Genomic DNA, 19,079 nt, shown 5'->3' on the forward strand with positions numbered 1-19,079 from the left:
ATATACTACATAAGGATTGCATTATGTTATAGTTTACTTCCTGTTCAAAACGTCAATATTCTAATAAATATTTCATGTATTTACATTGAAATCAAGAAATTTCATCTAAAAGTATAAGACAAACGTCTGACGTCATTATGTTCAAGAAATTAATATCAGGTTGTTGACATATTGGAACATGAAGAGCTTGTAAACTACTTTTACTCTCTATAGCTGATACACAACCAATCAAATCTTCAAATCAGATGAGTTGCTAAGCAACTTGAGATTGAAATCAATCAAGTCTTCGCTGTATTCTAGTGTAATGGCAAGAAAAAGTTGACGACAATTTCATGACAAAAAAATCCATAATAAAATCATTCGTTGGAAGGTGCAGGCTGTTCTCTTGTTCGTGGTAAGTAAAATAATGTTAAAATTATCTTTTAAATCTAAACCAACGAACATTGTCAGTATTATTATTGACATTTTTCTATATAAGCTATCTCACATTAAACATTTCATTTCAGTTCTTAAACGAAAAATACAATTTAATCACTAATACACTACAGTTACTTATTAGTATTACAAATGGCTATGTTCTGTGTTGTTTGCACTATTTAATACTACAATAATAAAATAATCAGAGAATTTATCGATTTGTATCTTATCTTTGGGTTTTTTGTGGAATCGTTCAAACATATAAGTATTATCAATTCCATTGTTTCGCATCAATCTAATTATAATATGAATCTAGTTTAAAGACAGCGTGTTTGTTTTTCCGACGTCATTTATGGTTTACATGCTTTACGGTATTTATTTTGCATATTATTAAACTGTATTTGTTTACATTTGTTTTGCCTTAAGTTGGTATTTGCTTGTTGACATTCATACTCCATCTTCGTATTTCTATATCATTTGTTAAAACTGAATTGTCCCAGGGTTGAGGAGAGGGTTGGGCGCCTGCAAACATGTTCAAAATTAACCCGCCACATTATGTACGTGCCTATTTAAAGTCAGGAGTCAGTAGTTCAGTTGTTGTTTGTAGTTATATTTATTATTTTTCTTTTATTGTGTTGTACATGAATCAGGCCGTAAGTTTATTCGTCTGAATTGTTTAACAAGTGTCACTACAAGGCTTTTTGCAGCTCTCTATGCGGTTTTGAGTCTTTCTTATTATTGAAGGCCGTGCAGTTTCTAAATTCTACCACTTTTTACTTAATGAACCTACGAAAGTATATAAATTGATAAACCTTATTACAATACCACGAAAAGTCCAACTACAACATGTTATGAAAAATATCTAATCGAATCAAGTAGAAACATGACTATTAGCCGGATTTGTTATAACATGAGCAACACGACGGGTGTCACATCTGGTGTCACATCTGCTTACCCTTCCGGAGCATCTGAGATCACCCCCAGTTTTTGGTGGGGTTCTTGTTGCTTATTCTTTAGTTTTCTATGTTATGTCATGTGTACTATTGTTTGTCTGTTTTTCTTTTTCATTTTTAGCCATGGCGTTGTCAGTTTATTTTCGATTTATGAGTTTGACCGTCCCTCTGGTATCTTTCGTCCATTTCTTAGGCTGATATTCACTGTCAGATTGATCGGAAGGCTTAAACTTAATACATGGTCATGCTTTCTGAAAATGCCGACGTTCTTCTCTTTTTAATCAAATCTCATCCGACATATTGAGTACGGAAATGAAAATTATTCTTTCAAAACTTCAAAGACATGTCCCCTTGTGTTACTATGTCTTTTGATTGAGTTAAGCCATTTCAATTGATATTTTATAGTGTGTCTTTCTATTTTGTGATGTTACACTATTGTTTCAGATGAAGGTTTTGTACCATTAAAACATTTAAACCCGCTGCAATTGTTACTGTCCTAAGTCAGGAATCTGATGTTCAGCAGTTGTCGTTTGTTGATGTGGTCTATATTTGTTTTTATATAGATTAGACCGTTGGTTTTCCCGTTTGAATGATTTTACACTAGTATTTTTGGGGGCCCTTTATAGCTTGTTGTTCGGTGTGAGCCAGGGCTCTCTGTTAGACCGTACTTTGACCTATAATGGTTTACTTTTACAAATTGTGAGTGGGATGGAGAGTTGTCTCATTGCGGCACTTATACCATATCTTTTTACATCTATTGGAGTTTAAATAGTATTCAAATACTTAACCTTTCTCTTTTAATGATTGGCGGAATAACAAACAAAATACTTCTAGACTATAAAATAGAACAACGAAAATAAGTGTAATTAAAATAGTACAGTCATCAGTGACAAAATTGTTATATTTCCTATTTTGCAAACCGATAAATGTATTTTAATCCTTTCATACCAGTATGTAAATGAACAACACATACAAAAGTACAAGTAGTACAATACCATTTATTACCGTACCAATAAACACTAGTAGTTACTAAAAAGTAAAATTACAGAAATCCAATCAAGGGAAAGAAAATCTTACAACTCAATTTGGTGAAAGAGAACTTAAGCTTTTCCCGTCCTACATTCTGATATCAGCAGCTGTACTTCAGATAGATTTTATGTTAAAACGTCATATACCCTTACACTCAGGTATACATTAATAGTTACCCCACAAGGACGCGGTGTGTCAGTGTAAGATCACCCCGTTGGCCGAAGGCCAGAGGGTGAACTAGCACTGACACAACAAGTCCGAGTTGGGTAACTATTTTACATCCCAACTGTTTTAGATCAGACGAAAAACCATTTACAATTCATAAAATCTAGTTTAGAACGCCACACAACCATTACAATATGCTTTATATATTACTTTATGATGTATACCCTTTTTGACCCCCAAACACGATGAGTAGATATCAAACAATGTCAACTCGCCCCACTTGCCAATCGGCCCACGCTTTATCACCACTTTATAAAAAAAATCGCCCCACTCTTGTTTACCGACTCGCCCTACTTTTGAAAAAGTGTAAAATCAAATTGAAAAATCAGTCTGAAAACTCACTTATTAACGAAAAAGGTTTAAACCCCACTAAATAAAGGTTTGGCAAATCGCCCCACTTATAAAACGATCTTGCTTCCTTTAAGTATGTCAAATTACTATTAGTTCGTATCCAGTCGTCCTGGTGTCGTGGCTTGATATGCTAAAGGTCTGACTTCGAATCCGAGCATATACACTGGATTTTTTCTACGTGAATTTATAATTAATTATATTAAGTTTTATAGTGGATATGACATTCCCGCCAAAATGTTACAGAACAAATGAAAGCATGCATAACAAAGAAACTCAAACTGGGGTGATCTAGTAGGGTAGAACAAAGGAGCTGGGATGTAATAATCGTGGGCAATGCATACATTTAATCTTTAATGACACAGAAAAGGTTTAAAAAGAAATACTTTGCTTTTGTTTTATCAATGAACAAGCGAATATATATTAATCCCTGAAATATAAAACGCAATGATTTAACGACAGCGTAATTTCAAACTTTATCAATAAGAATATTCAATCGGTGGAAACATAAGACTTTGTAATTCATAAATAAAATACCATATAAGTAGGGTGGGAAGATATCTGTAAGACATCCTACGCATGTTGTTTTGATTTAATGTCCATAAAAGGAAGAGGGTTACTTGTTTGCTCTCCTCCCTTATAATCATAGTCCAAACACGTGACACATTTTTTTGTTGTTATAAAAACAATTGCAGCTGGTAACAGATCTATTACTATCTTAGTTAGTCTTTCATCGAAGGAGATTATCACTAGTATTTAATCCTAATTATCTATCCATGGGTGTGTTTGATATTTCAGCTTATAAGAATCATGTTTTGTATCTCACGTGCGAACAGAAAAAACACAATATCAATAAATAAAAAAAAATACATAGCAATACAACTTAACATTTACGAAATCTATGAAAACTAGGTAGTGCTTATACTTGATATGTAAACAGCGTTTTTGGACCAAGCGTTTTAACAAGTAAGTGCAAATCACAAACGGATATAAACACATTTATAATCAATGTGGGTTCGCACAAACCCATACTTTATCTGAAAAAAGTTACTCTGAGTACATGGACCTTGTTCAATAAAGAAATCTATTACTACATAAAAAAAAATGTTACACCAGGGTTAACAAAATCACAAACTTGTCAAAACATTTACTTAAACCAATACGTGTAAACACAGAAAAAATCTATCGCATCTATGACATGTATGAAAATGCAGCCTTTCTAAGTGTACATCATATTCTAAGAATACAATTAGTGACAATAATTAAATGTTATCATCACTAAAAGGACCTATTCAAAAACGTAAATCAACGTGCAGACATCTTCGACATTCCGGCATTTCACATCCCATTTTTTATGGTTATATTCTATACAAAGCACATAAATGTCACCATTGACCCAAACCTTGAAACATTTTATTCACATGAGATATAATTAGATAGTGTTTTCAAGTCATTAAAGATGGCATTGTTTGAATTTATATTGATGCTCTAAAAGACACACTCTGAAAAACACACTATTCTAAAAACAGTTGATGGCATAATACGGATTATGTTCTTTTCGTACAATTTATGATGATATGGTACTACATTTAATTTTAATTCTTACGGGAGTGAATGTAGTTGGTTTTCATTTGATAAAGACAATCTTTCAATCAATATAATTGAAGTCTTGAGCTGGCATGTCAGTTAATGCTACAAGTACTATGGTAATTTATGTTGGTCATCATCATTTTGTTAGTTTCTTTTGTTACCTGTTTTTACAGCGGAATCGAACTTCTTTTTAAATTGGGTTTTAATCCACGTATTTGTTGTGTCCTATTTTATTCAACATTGGCTAGACGTAAAGAGGTACGGTTTAAATCTCACAAAACATGTTTTAACAAATCAAAACCAGACAGACATAATTGGTTAACGTGCCAGTACATTGGATCCAACATCTATTATGTGTAAACATACATGATGGATAAATAAAACTATTGACTTTAAAATTCAAATAAACAATAATTAGATATAGCATAGACGCCAACATAAAAGTTAGTTGCTGTCACTAATTGTATTCTTAGAATATTGTACGCTTTGAAAAGGCTGCATTTTTATACACATGGTGTGATTACTTTTTCTGCGTTTGTAAACACATATTGGTTTGAGCACGGTCCTTTGCAGTAATAGCTTTTCTTACAATTTAAAAAAAGCAATCTTAGCAGCTGCGTGCAATGCATGTAAGAAACAATTAAAGCAAACACTTTTAAGACAATCATTTTTCTAAATATTGGAGATCAATCGATTACTTTTAAATAAAACATTATGCTTAAAAAAGTAAACATTATATCCTCTCACCGAACACAATGTGTTCTTCAATTACATTTCAACAACATAAAAATATCGTGATAGCTTTAGCCTATTTGAGCACCACATGAGACGTGGGACATTGGTACCACTTTTAAAACAATGACCACAACGTAGGTCAGCTTTATTGCTATTTGACATTTCCATCTTTAACCCATAACTGAAAAGGATAATGACAAACCATTGTCAGTATTGGAAAACTACGACTTCAATTCTTTCTATTGAAACAATGTGAACATCCTTTGGTTATCACTGTTACGATGAATCGATGCTCATATTTATACAAATTTTTGGGAAATCTCCTTTTGGAAATATTATTGTATGGTTTACTAAAAGCCTATCACCATAGACTCGGCCTTCAAATCGTCTTATTAACAACGAAAAGCGTGAAATGTATTGGGTACGAGTTCCAGTTATCGTCACTTTTGAGTCAAACATCGAATAATTGAAGTTGTCACTAATTTGAATATTAAAATTGTAAATTACTGAGTAATGGTTAGAATAGAAGCCAATCATTTCGTAATTCTGTTCATATATCCTGATTTTCATAAATGCCCCTTGGTTTGTGTTCTTTAGCAGGCTCTCTTTTTAATCTTGTCTGAAAAAGGCGTTTTTCTATAATCGAGGACCTTTCCCCGCAAACATATCTTTCACCGTGGTATATGTATTATATGTCTGCCCATGTCTGAAGTGTAAAACAACCCGAAAAACTCTGAATCTACCAGTCTTAATTGAATTGACTGCAGATAATAGCAGTGTGCCGTTATAATTAGAGTGGTCAACAATAATAGTTAATCAATAAACCAGCAAAAGGACAGAATACCGAATAACAAACGTAAGGTTGGCTCCCTTCGTAAAATATTCAGTATGCCTTCGGAATATACAAATATTGTCAAGCTTGTCATGACTCAAGAACGGTCGGGTACCAGACTATATTGCTCATTGCTTATTGGCAATCATGCATCATCTACTTATTATAATAGTCGTAAAAGTAATGGTCAATCTCTTACATGATGGTGCGAGTATTTTATTTTGATTTGAATAGGGTATATTTCAAGAAACAACAACTTGGCCAAACGACAAGTCTTTAAAATAAGACAATGTCTCTTTACGTGGTCATCTTCCAAGTGATTATTTTACCCTGGAAAAAAATCGACGTCAAAAAGTTAATGTATTCACGTCACTATGTCTCACTGATGCTTTTCCCCCTCGAATGGCCCCCGGTCAACATAAAATCGAATATGTCCATCTTTACATTTTTCAATTCATTGAATAAGAACTGAATGCTTTTGATATAGTATGTTATGGCAATCTAACTCTATAATCAGACAATTAGCATAAATTTTCAGGTTTATTACAAAACATACACCAACGTTTATATCCACTTTGTAAAAAATAAATCAGTAGGAGGATTTTTTTATATTGTTCTTCTCACTCAATTCATATATATCAACATTATATAGGACATCTGTCATCCAAATCAATATGTCATTTTAATGTAACTGTATAAATTATAAAATATCAATAATAGATCCTAAAGAATAAAAAATACTCCTTTTTGTACCTATGTGATACAGATTTAGGACTATCACGCAACAGATTTCGTACGTATAGTTACAATACCGGTATTAATTCTCTGATATGATTAACTTTCTGTTTATAGTGTTACTGAGGCTTCTTTCTTTAACATTATCTATCCGGTGTTTTTGATATGCATTGCTTTGTTCGTTTAAACATGGTATACAATGTAAGATAAAAAAAACTGTAACACCACTTCCGATAAATAATATATATTCTATCAGCTGTCATACATTTTATATTATACCCACTGTCTTACAAATGTATTTTTTCTGAACTCATGTTGTCTCATATTTATCATATACATGTATATCTGTCGTGTAATAGAAATTCATAATTATTCATGGACGTATTTTTTTTAAATCCCAACAGGTGGTAAAATTTTTAATTAAAATAGTTGTAACATATGTGCTTTAACCAGTTATTTGGGTAAAAAACATCTTATTCAATATTTCAGTGATCGAGGATGGCGAGGGAAATAATGGCCGCTGAAACGAAGCATTAATCGATAGACACGGGAAGGAAACTAACATCATGTCCTTCATATTTTCCGTGGTAAGACAAATTTTCAATTCTCTAATTAACTTTTATAGAAATCTGTTTCTCCTTATTCTGATTTATTGTTAATTAGTGGATTTTATGTCTCTACCACGATAAGACTGGTAATCTCGTCGTTGTGTTTTTATCATCAGCCGTGACATTTGAAAATTTCAGCCGATGTTTTTAGGGAAAACCATGATATTATGCTTGGGAAGGAATCAATAAGGAGATGTCTGGTTAAATGAGGCGCTAACTATCTAAGGTTACATGTAAGGATTCTGATCAATATTGGAATCATAGTTCAATCAACAAGATATTGTCCATAGGGTTTAATGTCCGTGTAAAAATAACCTATATACATCATAATAAAGAGCATGCAAGCTTTTATATTACTTGAAGCAGAAAGTTTTATGTCTTGTAAAATTTTTATGAGAATTGTTTTTACTGATTTCAACAGCGTTATAACAGGTCAATTATGGATTTGTCTACTGATAAAAAGATTCACCACTTTCATTTTGTGATAAACAATTGAGTTCAAAGGGCGACAAAATGAATATTGACAGATATATGAGGCTTAATATTAAATTTCATCCAAAAAGAGGAAACATTATTCATAAAAAAAAATCTGTCATACATGTATGAAATTAGTTTTTGATTTATAACCTATGTATTTTGGTTTCCAAACCATTATTACTGAGTGTACTGTGTATTTTGGTGTCTTAACCTTTAATATCTAAAGATTGATGCGTTTGGCACAACATGTAATACCGAAAGTGACATGACATGTCATACCGAAGGAGACACAACATTCAATACCGAAAGTGACATGGTATATCTTACCGACAGAGACACATTATTCAATACCAAAAGTGACATAACATGTCATACCGAAAAAGACACAACATTCATTACCGAAAGTGACATGACATATCATACTGACAGAGACATGACATATCATACTGACAGAGACACAACATTCAATACCGAAAGTGACATGACATGCCATACTGAAAGAGATATAACATTCAATACCGAAAGGGACATCACATATCATACCGAAAGCGACAACAATCCATAACCGAAAGTGACATGACATGTCATACCAAAAGAGACACATCATTCAATACCGAAAGTGACATGACATGTCATACCGAAAGAGACACAATATTCAATACCGAAATATACACAACATGTCATACCGAAAGAGACAAAAATCAATACCGAAATTGACATGACATGTCATACCGACAGAGACACAACATTAAAACCGAAAGTGACACGACATATCATACCGACAGAGACACAACATGAAACACCGTCCGAAAGTGACACGACGTTTTATACCGAAAGTGATACGACACAAAATTTTATTCCGAAAGTGATACGTCACGACATTGTATACCGAAAGTGACACGAAATTTTATACCCAAACTGAAAGTGACACGACATTTTATACGCAAACTGAAAGTGACACGACATTTTATACCCAAACTGAAAGTGACACGACATTTTATACTGAAAGTGATGATACATGACTTGTTATACCGAAAGTCATACGTCACGACATTTTATACCGAAAGTGATGAAACAAGACTTGTTATACCGAAACTGATACGTCACGACATTTTATACCGAAAGTGATACGTCAAGACATTGTAATCTGAAGTTGACACGACAGGTGATACCCAAAGTGACACGACATTTTATACCCAAAGTAACACGACATTTTATTCTTGTTTTGTCATTTCGATTAGTTAACGTTAATTGTGTTATATTTTTCCCTATAGACAATGGATTGTTAGTGTGATGTGCTTCAATTACAGGCTGTCGTGTACTTCATAATTATGTAATTACCGCCTGTAATGATGGTTGTCAAACATCAAGTAGTCGATAATTTGATATTTTTCTCTTTATTTATTTTGCTCGCATGTTGAAATTATTAAACACTTCAATTTATAATGTCAATTATGTGATGTTCTACAATGTTTGATTTGCCGTTTTATAACGTGGAAAATAAAACCTGCTGCCATTTTTAGAAAAAGTAATTTCTCAATATATTTTCATCAAACAGACTGTCCAAGTAGGGTTTTCTTTGTGCTTTAAAAACACGGTTTAAGATTGTGAAAAGGGGAAACTAATATGTACACAAGACAGAATATAACTACACTAAACAACATTATAACTACACAATAATAGTAAACAATCTTTACATATCAAGGGGACAGTCCTTCTCGCTGTAATTTTTTTTACCCAGGGAATATTAATTAAACCCGGTCTCGTTTTCACACCATACTCAAAATGTCACAATTTTTAAACAACACAAATTACTCAAGTCAGTGAATCCAACAGATTTATTTCTTCTAACAAAAATCGTTGTAGCTTTATGCATTTAATTCTATTTTCCCACTATTGCAGTCAAAGAAGTGTTGTGAAAAACTATACGAAATTTTCTGCTGTAAAGAGGTATGTTGCGAATGTTGTCAAGAGGAAAGAAAGAAACTGAGAAAAAGTGACATTCAACATTCTTTCCGTGAATCGTCTACTCGACTCGATTCTACAAGTTCCTGTGCAGAGAGTCACAAAAGTTTCCGTGAACGGATAGAATCTGACAGTACGTCAAGGACTGATTCGGTGTCGTCAGCATCTCAGATAAGTTGCGACTATAAGAAGGGTACCACCACTCCTATTATTGACATGAAGCCAATTGAGTTTTGGACGGCTAACAAAGAAAACGTTCAGCCACGACCAGGTCGGCGGAGATTACCGAGTGAAACCGAAATTACAGTGGAGAATTTCCAAAGAGATTTGTATGATGATGTTATAAATGAACCATGTTTAACCGATGAAGAAAAGCTGGCCAAATTTCAGCTTGGACAAATTCACATTGGCTTACAATATGATGTTGTGAATCGTTTCCTTGTTGTCAAAATAATTGAGGCTAAAGACTTGCCGTTACCTTTTATTCTTGATGACACAAAACAAGATCTGGCCCATTCGAATCCCTATTGTAAAGTGAGCTTGTTGCCAGATCAGAAAAATTCACAACAGACATCGGTTCAAAGAAAGACACAAAATCCAACATGGAATGAATACTTCATGTTTGAAATACCGTTTGGTGAAGTTCAAATGAGGACGCTTGAAATTTTGATAAAAGATTTTGATAAATTTTCCCGGCATTGTATCATTGGCCAAGTATATTTACCTCTGGGTAACATGAACCTGATCAAAGGAGGACATATGTGGAAGCCAGTACTGCCAAGTACGAAGGTAAGTTTCTTAGAACTGTTGTCGTCTTTGTGTTTTTTGCTGGACAGTAGTTACACATGTATATTATACATAATGACAAAAATCCAAATCGAAATAATAGCACCTAACCCTTACCGCTCAAGCTTTTATTTTATTAAAACAAATCACAACAATCAATTGCCACAGTACCGAACGTGAACCTATAAGTCCCCGTAACTATTCACAACTTTTAAAACTCTTATAAATGCCATTTAGGGCTTCAGTCATTTAGAGCTTGACATATCTTAACGACTGCTGTTGATGAGAAGTGGATATTGACCTTAAATTATATATATATGTTTATCGCATGTCTTATTTTATTCATGTTGTCCAAGACGTACATGTATACAACATCCAGTACACTAATCTGATTCATACAAAAGGATAAATCCGAAAATCATTAAGATATTTCTAACTGTTTTCTTAAACATGAAATCACTCGACTAGTCTTGCTTTACTAGAATGACGCTGTAATTATGAAAACTATGATAAAAAACATATCAACTCTGACTTAGAGGCTAATGCTGTATAATTTGAATATGTTGTTTAAATTAAGTCTGTCACTTGATAAAACGATTTGTTCGTGTTTTTGTGAGAGCAGATGTCGTAAATAACGATCAGATTATCATGCATGAGTTTTTATTAGGTACAATTAGATATTAACTATATATAAAACAGATTTAGAATGGGATACTGATGATTCGTGTGTGATGTAGTACTAATTGATCTAAGCTTAGAGGGTATAAATAACAGATTTAATTTCTCTTTAGATTTAAGCACAGCTGATCGTGTAAAAAATAAGTATACGAATTGAAGTATCACACTTTCAAATAGAAAATATTGCTCAGAAATATTGTAAAACCTTTGTTAACGAAAGAGCTGATGAGACCTTTACTTTTTTATAAATCAATTATCCTATAATTCTCAAAAAAGTCTAGACTATATCATATCTCTGTTACGGATAACTTTTCATGTTCACCGCACATAATCCTAGGAGTCTGCTCAACTAGTTTTATCGTAAAAATGAGTTATTATAAGGTTTCTAAAATATGCATGGAACACCAATCGTCTTCGTTCGCGCGTGCGTATAGGTCCCAAATTTTATTTCCGTACTCTAACTTTAGTTTGCCTCAATCATATGTTCTAAAACTTAAACACAATGCTTATTACATCCAATCATAGGTCAAGTTCAAATTTGAATGACGTAACTTTCACAGTTCTCGAGTTACCCCATTACAGCTGTTTGTTATTGAACAATGAAACCACTCAAACACCCAAAATATCTAATGACTACATACAGAAACAATGTCGTCAAGTTTCAAAAAATAAAAAGTTAATAAATATGAATTCGGGTACATTGACCTTGCCACAAACAAGTGAGGGCATCTGTGTCCATTGGATACATTCTTTATTTATTTCAACTTTTTTTATGGATTTTCGAGGTAATTATTGTTGACGATTCAAACCAAATTATAAAAAAAGATGTCTACCATAAACTTGTAAGCTTGATATACCATTATGTTTTAGAAACATTCATAATGACTGAATAATACATTGGTTCTGTTTAATCATTTCTAGTGTTCTACAAAATACACGTGATATCGATCAGGAAGTGGTCAAAAGTTCATTCCATGTTTGTAAATGTAATAAACTATAATCCATTAAACACGACAATATTAGGTGACTCGTAATTTTTAACATGACCGATTCCTACATAAACTATTAGCTTTCATCAGATTAGATGATAGATGACACTGAGCATACAAGACTCGCAAGTCGAAAGCACAGCAAGTCGGATATACAGGCCAATAAAAGCGGTGATCAATTCTTCATTTTAACCAAAATACGTGATAACCCATTGATTCCGTGTAACCAACAAGTTACCTCTTTTTTCAAAGTATACATGGCAAAGCTGACAAAGCAAGAAGACGTGTTTACTCTGTAGACATCTTTATTGGTAACGGTCTTGAATGCCCAACAATGAGTTACGACTCCTTGATATCCTCGACTCTGTTTGTACGTATTCGCCTAATGATTTAAAAAAAAGTAATATCCCAGATTAACCCATTTACAGTTGAACATGTGGAAGGTTAACAGTTTAATTCATTTAGACTTTGCAACCTTTGCCGTTTATCAATATATATGACGGGGTCTTACTGGACCTAATCCTTTGCATGAGGCAATCGCAAACTAAAGTTAACACAAGGAAACAAAAATTGAATCATCATCCAATGTAATACTGAAAAATGGACCAACAGTCCCTTAACTTTTTAATGCCTACATAAGGCAGTCTGCATAATGTCTCAGTGGCAAATATTTCAGATATCAGTATAAACAATTCATGTCAATCAAATAATAAAACTTGAGAAGTGTATATTATACTGAACTCACTATATTGGTTGAGGGAATATGCTATATTTTGAACAGTTGTGTTCAAGGAATAATGTATTCAGTTTCAGCTATAAAAAAAATATACTGGAATTATATTTTAAATAAGATGGCACTAAGGGGCAATCAAAAACCATAAGCCGAAGAAAAACAGAACCCCCAAAAAACGAAGACATAAAGAGCAATTAAATTACAAAACAATACAACCGATTGGGATGTTGTACCTATCAAAATTCGGTAAGTGACCTCGGGTTGCCTGGAAGTTAGAACTTACTGGCTCGCTGGTGGTATCCATTGTTGCAATTGATAAGTAATATCGTTTTATAAGTCGCATTCGTTAATGTCAAAGGGATTTTGATTAACTCAAAATAAAAATATTGGCGGTCACCAGGGACAAAAATATGCCAATATAATAAAGATATACCATAATAACCATTTGGTATAATTGTCAATTAAATATAAAAAAAGAAGATGTGGTATGATTGCCAATGACACAACTCTCCAAAAGAGACCAAAATGACACCGAAAATAACAATTATAGGTAGTATATGATATCTAAATGGCAATGAGCAAAGCTATAAAAGACCCCGAAATGACTATGTCAAACAATTCAAACGAGAAAACTCACAGCCTTATACAAATATATATATATATAAAAAAAATGAACGAAAAACAAAAGTGTTACACATAAACAAACGACAACCACTGAATTACAGGCTCCTGACTTCGGACATACACATACATACATAATGTGCCGGGGTTAAACATGTTAGCGGGATCCCAACCCTCCTCTAACTGGGATAGTGGTATAACAATACAACATAATAATGAACTATAAAAATCATTTGAAAAAGGCTTAACTCATCAGATGGACAAAAATACAAGTTGACGTGGCCGGGTACTTGTACATCCCAAAAACAAAAAAGACACCAGCATGATTGTATCGTTAAAACTATCGCAGATATAACATAAAATTTACCAAAGAAAAGACAAAATGTGTAACTGTCTTATTTACCGGTAGAAAAGATTCATGTTAGAAAAGTTATTATTGAGGTTATTATACAAATACATAATACAGACCGCAATGCAACAAGCAGGCCCTCTTATTTATATATTATTCTACAAACTTAGCCGACAAAAATGGAAAATTACAGAAAAATTCAACTGCAATGGATTTTCTTATTTGTTATAGGAAAGAATGGATTTAGGTGAGATTTTGTTATCTCTGAACTATTTACCTAGTGCTGGACGTTTGAATGTTGACATCATCAAAGCCAAACAACTTCTACAAACAGATATGATAGGAGGTTCAGGTGGGTAAAAACATTGTAAATACTGTATATATGGCAGCTGCAGATACAAAGAGTTTATAAATAAATAGTAAACAATAGTAATGGTAAATACAACCATGATTTAAACAAACCAGTAAATAAACAAAACTAAGTGAAAAATTAATGTTCCATATGTCCAAAGTGCTTTTTTTTACATTTAGCGTATGCGCTGACATAGTCTAATATATCCAGCATACAGTCTAGCTGTTATTTAATTAGTGACAATTAGGGACATACCCTTAATGTTGTGTTGTCTGATTTTACTGGTTTTTGTGCAATGTGGATGTTATACAATATGTCACATATCATTGAATAAAATTAACGGTACCAATTTTCTTGCACCAGATGCGCATTTCGACAATACATGTCTCTTCAGTGATGCTCGTGGCCAAAATATTTGCAATCCAAAGCTTATATAAAAGATGAAGAGCTATAATCCAAAAGGTCCAAAAAGTATAGCCAAATCCGTGAAAGGAATCAGAGCTTTGCATGAGGGAGATACATTCCTTAATTTAAAATAATTTCTAATATTTTGTAACAGCAAATTTTAATAGCACAAAAAGATATACAATATGGGCATACCCTGGATGTTATACACTCCGACATATCCTGGTATAATACAGTATGACATGCCTTCAATGGTATTCACTCGAGCATATACTTGGGTTTATACAGTCTGACATACCATTAATGGTATATGCTTTGAAACACTAGGTGTTATACAGTCTGATATATCCAGGAAGTGATACAGACTTTTATCTTACCTCCTATACATTTCCAGGAATATGATTGGTTAAAAGCGTCCGCGTGCAAACCGTGTATATTTGATATTAGGTTAGTAGGGAGGCGGGGCTTATCTCATACACGGTTAGTAGTGGAGTTACGTCCCTTTATATTCCTTATTAGGTAAGAAGGGGCGGGGCTTATTTCATACACGGTTAGTAATGGTGTTAGGTCCCTTTATAAAAAACAAAACGGTACTGAGAAAAAAATCTTAAAGTTCCAACAGACGAAGAAATTGGAAACAAATTCATAAAACACATTTAAACCTTACAAGTCGTTATTGTTGGCATCTGTTTTTGTAGGATCAATGGAAGTATTTTCTTAGTGCTAATAGTATTGAAGACTTGCTCATTTTGAGAATCACTAGTCTTAATTTTACACGTTAAGATAGTCGGTAAGATAAATTCGTTACATAGTGTGCTAGTGACGTAATACGGTATATATGGGGTCAGTAAATTCCATATGGGGATTCGAGCTTCGCTCTCACCCCATATGGAATTTACTGACCCCATATATACCGTATTAGGTCACTAGCACACTAAGTAACTAATAATACCCTCAGAAAGAGACAAAATTGACAGAACAACAGATATGACCTGCAAAGTGGTTGCAAAGTGTCCTCTATTTTGTCTTGCAACATGCCACATACCAGCTCGCTAAAAATATTGAAATGTTTCATTAACGTGGGGAGAGTTTGGCACTCTACTCTACATTAACTAGAGATCGAATTTTAACGTCCTTATCCCTACCGGAAATATCTGCGTTTTTAACTTTTTATACATCCCGCACAACCAAAACAACCGCCCTCATTTAATCCACGTGACTGTATTTCCCATGATCTTTTGAAAGGAAGAAGAAATTCCACAATGCATGAGCATTGTCGATTAGGTCAATCTGGGTAAATATAAAGGGAGGGAGATGGGGAATGCTGTTAAGATAGAATTCATTTTGTTTTTGCAGAATTTCTTCTTGAAGCAGTTTACCTTAAAACCCGTATGTTACAATGTTATAAAACTTACAATGACGGTGGCAATCTGCCAACGTTTGAGATCATATTTTATTCAATTATTTTCAACAAATATTCATATAATTTTTCATTTTGTGATGAAAAATATATATTAATTTTCTGTACTCATACATGGATTTGTTTTATAAATCATTTGGAAGCACTTTTTTCATAGGACAAGCACAAGTGCAAAAGTATGACTGATCATCAATTTGGAAAACTTTAGTTCAATCTCTGATTGAAAGCTGTTTTTCCCAAGATCGAGTATGTGTTTTCTTCTTGCGTTGCAGGAAAAGCAGTGCGAATGATTTCGAAAGATTTTGACCACCACAATATGTATGTTGAAAAAAATTCCAGGCAAACAAAAGAGAAATAGATGAAAGATAAGAGCCTCATTGGAAAAAATGCTTAATAAAAGAACGGTTTTAGCTTTTAATTACTGTGCCGCCATCATTTTCCAAATGTGCATATAACTCTTTCACAGTGACTGTACATGCTTGTTAACATAAAACAGAAAATTAATTAAATTCATTTGTGTGTATTTTTTCAGATCCAATTGTCAAAATTACCTTGGTGCACTTTGAAAAGCCAATCAAGACGAAGAAGACATCCTGTAAAAAGAATACCATTGATCCGATATTTAATGAATCTGTCAGTTTTAACGTGACACAACAACAGCTAGAAAACACAACTGTTGTTATAACGGTCTGGGATCACAACTCTAAAACAAAGGACGATTTTGTAGGTCGTATTTCTTTAGGAAAATACGGGACAGGACCTCATGAATACACTCACTGGAAACGTATGTTAAACTCACAGAGGTCTCCAGTTGCGCAGTGGCATTCGCTGCGCACGCGTATTGAGTGTGATCAAGTGTCACCTGCTTCGATTGCAGTTCAATGACATGTTCGACAATCATTTACTTAAAGTGCGAAATAACTCATCATATCATTTTATAATATGCTGATTGATTGAATTGATCAGATGATTTCAAAAGAAGACACGTGACTTGTCAGATAAATGAAAGACAAAAAGGGCATCTGTAAAGTGATATTCAATGGCATGAAACTGTTGAGAAATTTGACATTTATTTCAGATATTTTATTGTTGACAAATGTATGATATAACCTTGTTATAATTGTTAATAAAGATGAGAGTTGTTTTTCTGAGAGTTTATCGAATAATCATAACGAGCTTAATTGAATGAAATTATAACTATACTATCTGGAAAGTTATAAATGCAGAGATTAAAAGAAACAACAAAAAATAAATATTTGTGTATGACATCTTCTTTACGCGATATACATAAAATTATATGAATTGAATCTTGGATTCCAAAAAAGTCAAAATTTACAAATAAAAATTAATGTTTGAAAATTGAACTTATTCCTTAATATTTGTTTAAGTGTAAAAGCGGTTTAGGGTCTTTCAAAAGATATAAAATGACAGGAATGGTTCATTAGTCATGATACTAAAACAAAAATGTCACATAAGGTACAGAGTTCAATTTTGATTTAATACAAAAATGCGAATTCACATGAAAACTAAAAACATACCACAATTATCTCAGTAACAGGTTAATTTTGGGAAATCATAAGACCTCTAATTTATAATGATTTGAATTAAAATGATTACCTGATATAGTAGGATTGGATGTTTCTCTGGTCTCATTCAGGTTGATTAATTGTTGTTCTGATATCTTAAGGCTGCTTGGTTGTTGTTCTGGTCTGATATGGAATGATTGTTTCTTGTTCTGATGTAGCTCATGATGATTGGTTTACTTCTTATATGGTCGAAGCTGCTTGATTGTTGTTCGGGTCTGGTGAAGGATAATTGGTTATTGTTCTGGTTTTATTTAAGACGATTGGTTGTTCTGGTAAGATTGATGATGGGTTTAACCGGTCTTATTTGGTGGATTGGTTGTTATTTTGTCTGATTTAAAATAATTTGTTGTGTTCTGGTCTGATTTAAGAGGAGATATTGGTTGTTTTTTCTGGTTTAATTAGGGATGAGTTGTTGTTTTTTCTGGTCTGGTATAGGCTAATATGTTTTGGTTCTGATCTAATTCTAGTTGATTGGTTGTTGTTTCGATTTGATTCAGGGTTATTGGCCGTTGTTCAGGTTTGATTTAGAACAATTGTCTGTTGTTCTGAACTAACTTTTAAAAGATGATTTGTTGGTGTGTTGTTATCGTTTCAAACGGTTGGTCGTTGTTTTGATCGGATAAACGGTGATTGGTTGTTGTTCCGATCTATTTAAATTGATTGGTTAGTGTTCTGGGTTTATATAGGATTTTTGTTGTTGATCCGTAGCTAGGATTAAAGATGATTGGTTGTTTTTCGGATCTATTTTAAAATGATTCGTTGTTTTTCTGATCTAATTAAAGATGATTGATTGTTTTTCTGATCTAATTTAAGATATTTTTTATTATTCTGGTTGTACATATGATGATTGGTTGTTGTTTCGATCTTATCAACGATATTTGATTGTTGTTCTGGACTGATGTAAGATGATTGGTTATTTTTTCTAATCTAATTTTAGATGATCGGTTGTAATACTGATCAAATTATAGATGGTTGTTCTGGTCAGGTTAAGGTTGTTCTCGTGGTCTAACTTAAGATGTTAGTTTGTTCTTTTATTCAGATTTAGGATGCTTGGTTGTTGTTCTGGTCTGATTAAGGATGATTGGTCGTTGTTCTGGTCTGATTAAGGATGACTGGTTGCTGTTCTGGTAAGATTAAGAATGATTGGTTGCTGTTCTGGTAAGATTCAGAATGATTGGTTGTTGTTCTGTTCAGATTAAGAATGATTGGTTGATGGGCTGGTCTAATTTGGGATGATCAGTTGTTC

The 19,079-nt window shown here is 33.1% G+C and overlaps 1 protein-coding gene across 2 annotated transcripts; it reads left to right on the forward strand.

Moving 5' to 3' along the window:
- Nucleotides 1-217: 217 nt before the first annotated feature.
- On the forward strand, nt 218-17,391 carry LOC143045512 (synaptotagmin-17-like). 2 transcript variants are annotated; one of them, XM_076218068.1, is made up of 5 exons: nt 218-394; nt 7,354-7,451; nt 9,852-10,703; nt 14,302-14,422; nt 16,780-17,391. In XM_076218068.1, exons 2-5 carry the CDS (start codon nt 7,431-7,433, stop codon nt 17,130-17,132), a joined length of 1,347 nt encoding a protein of 448 aa, XP_076074183.1. In that variant the 5' UTR covers nt 218-394; nt 7,354-7,430; the 3' UTR covers nt 17,133-17,391. The 2 variants fall into 2 exon arrangements, with proteins under 2 accessions (XP_076074183.1, XP_076074184.1); XM_076218069.1 differs by lacking the exon at nt 218-394 and adding an exon at nt 6,878-6,922.
- Nucleotides 17,392-19,079: the final 1,688 nt, after the last annotated feature.

This window comes from Mytilus galloprovincialis, chromosome 9, assembly GCF_965363235.1.
Source record: "Mytilus galloprovincialis chromosome 9, xbMytGall1.hap1.1, whole genome shotgun sequence".
Lineage (NCBI taxonomy): Eukaryota > Metazoa > Mollusca > Bivalvia > Mytilida > Mytilidae > Mytilus > Mytilus galloprovincialis.

What these genes read in the sequence shown, in the direction of transcription:
- LOC143045512 (XM_076218068.1), top strand. Translation starts at nt 7,431, where the DNA reads ATGTCCTTCATATTTTCCGTG. An exon ending in TGTCCTTCATATTTTCCGTG is followed by an intron (nt 7,452 to 9,851) that starts GTAAGACAAATT and finishes CCACTATTGCAG; the next exon opens with TCAAAGAAGTGTTGTGAAAA. An exon ending in AGATATGATAGGAGGTTCAG is followed by an intron (nt 14,423 to 16,779) that starts GTGGGTAAAAAC and finishes GTATTTTTTCAG; the next exon opens with ATCCAATTGTCAAAATTACC.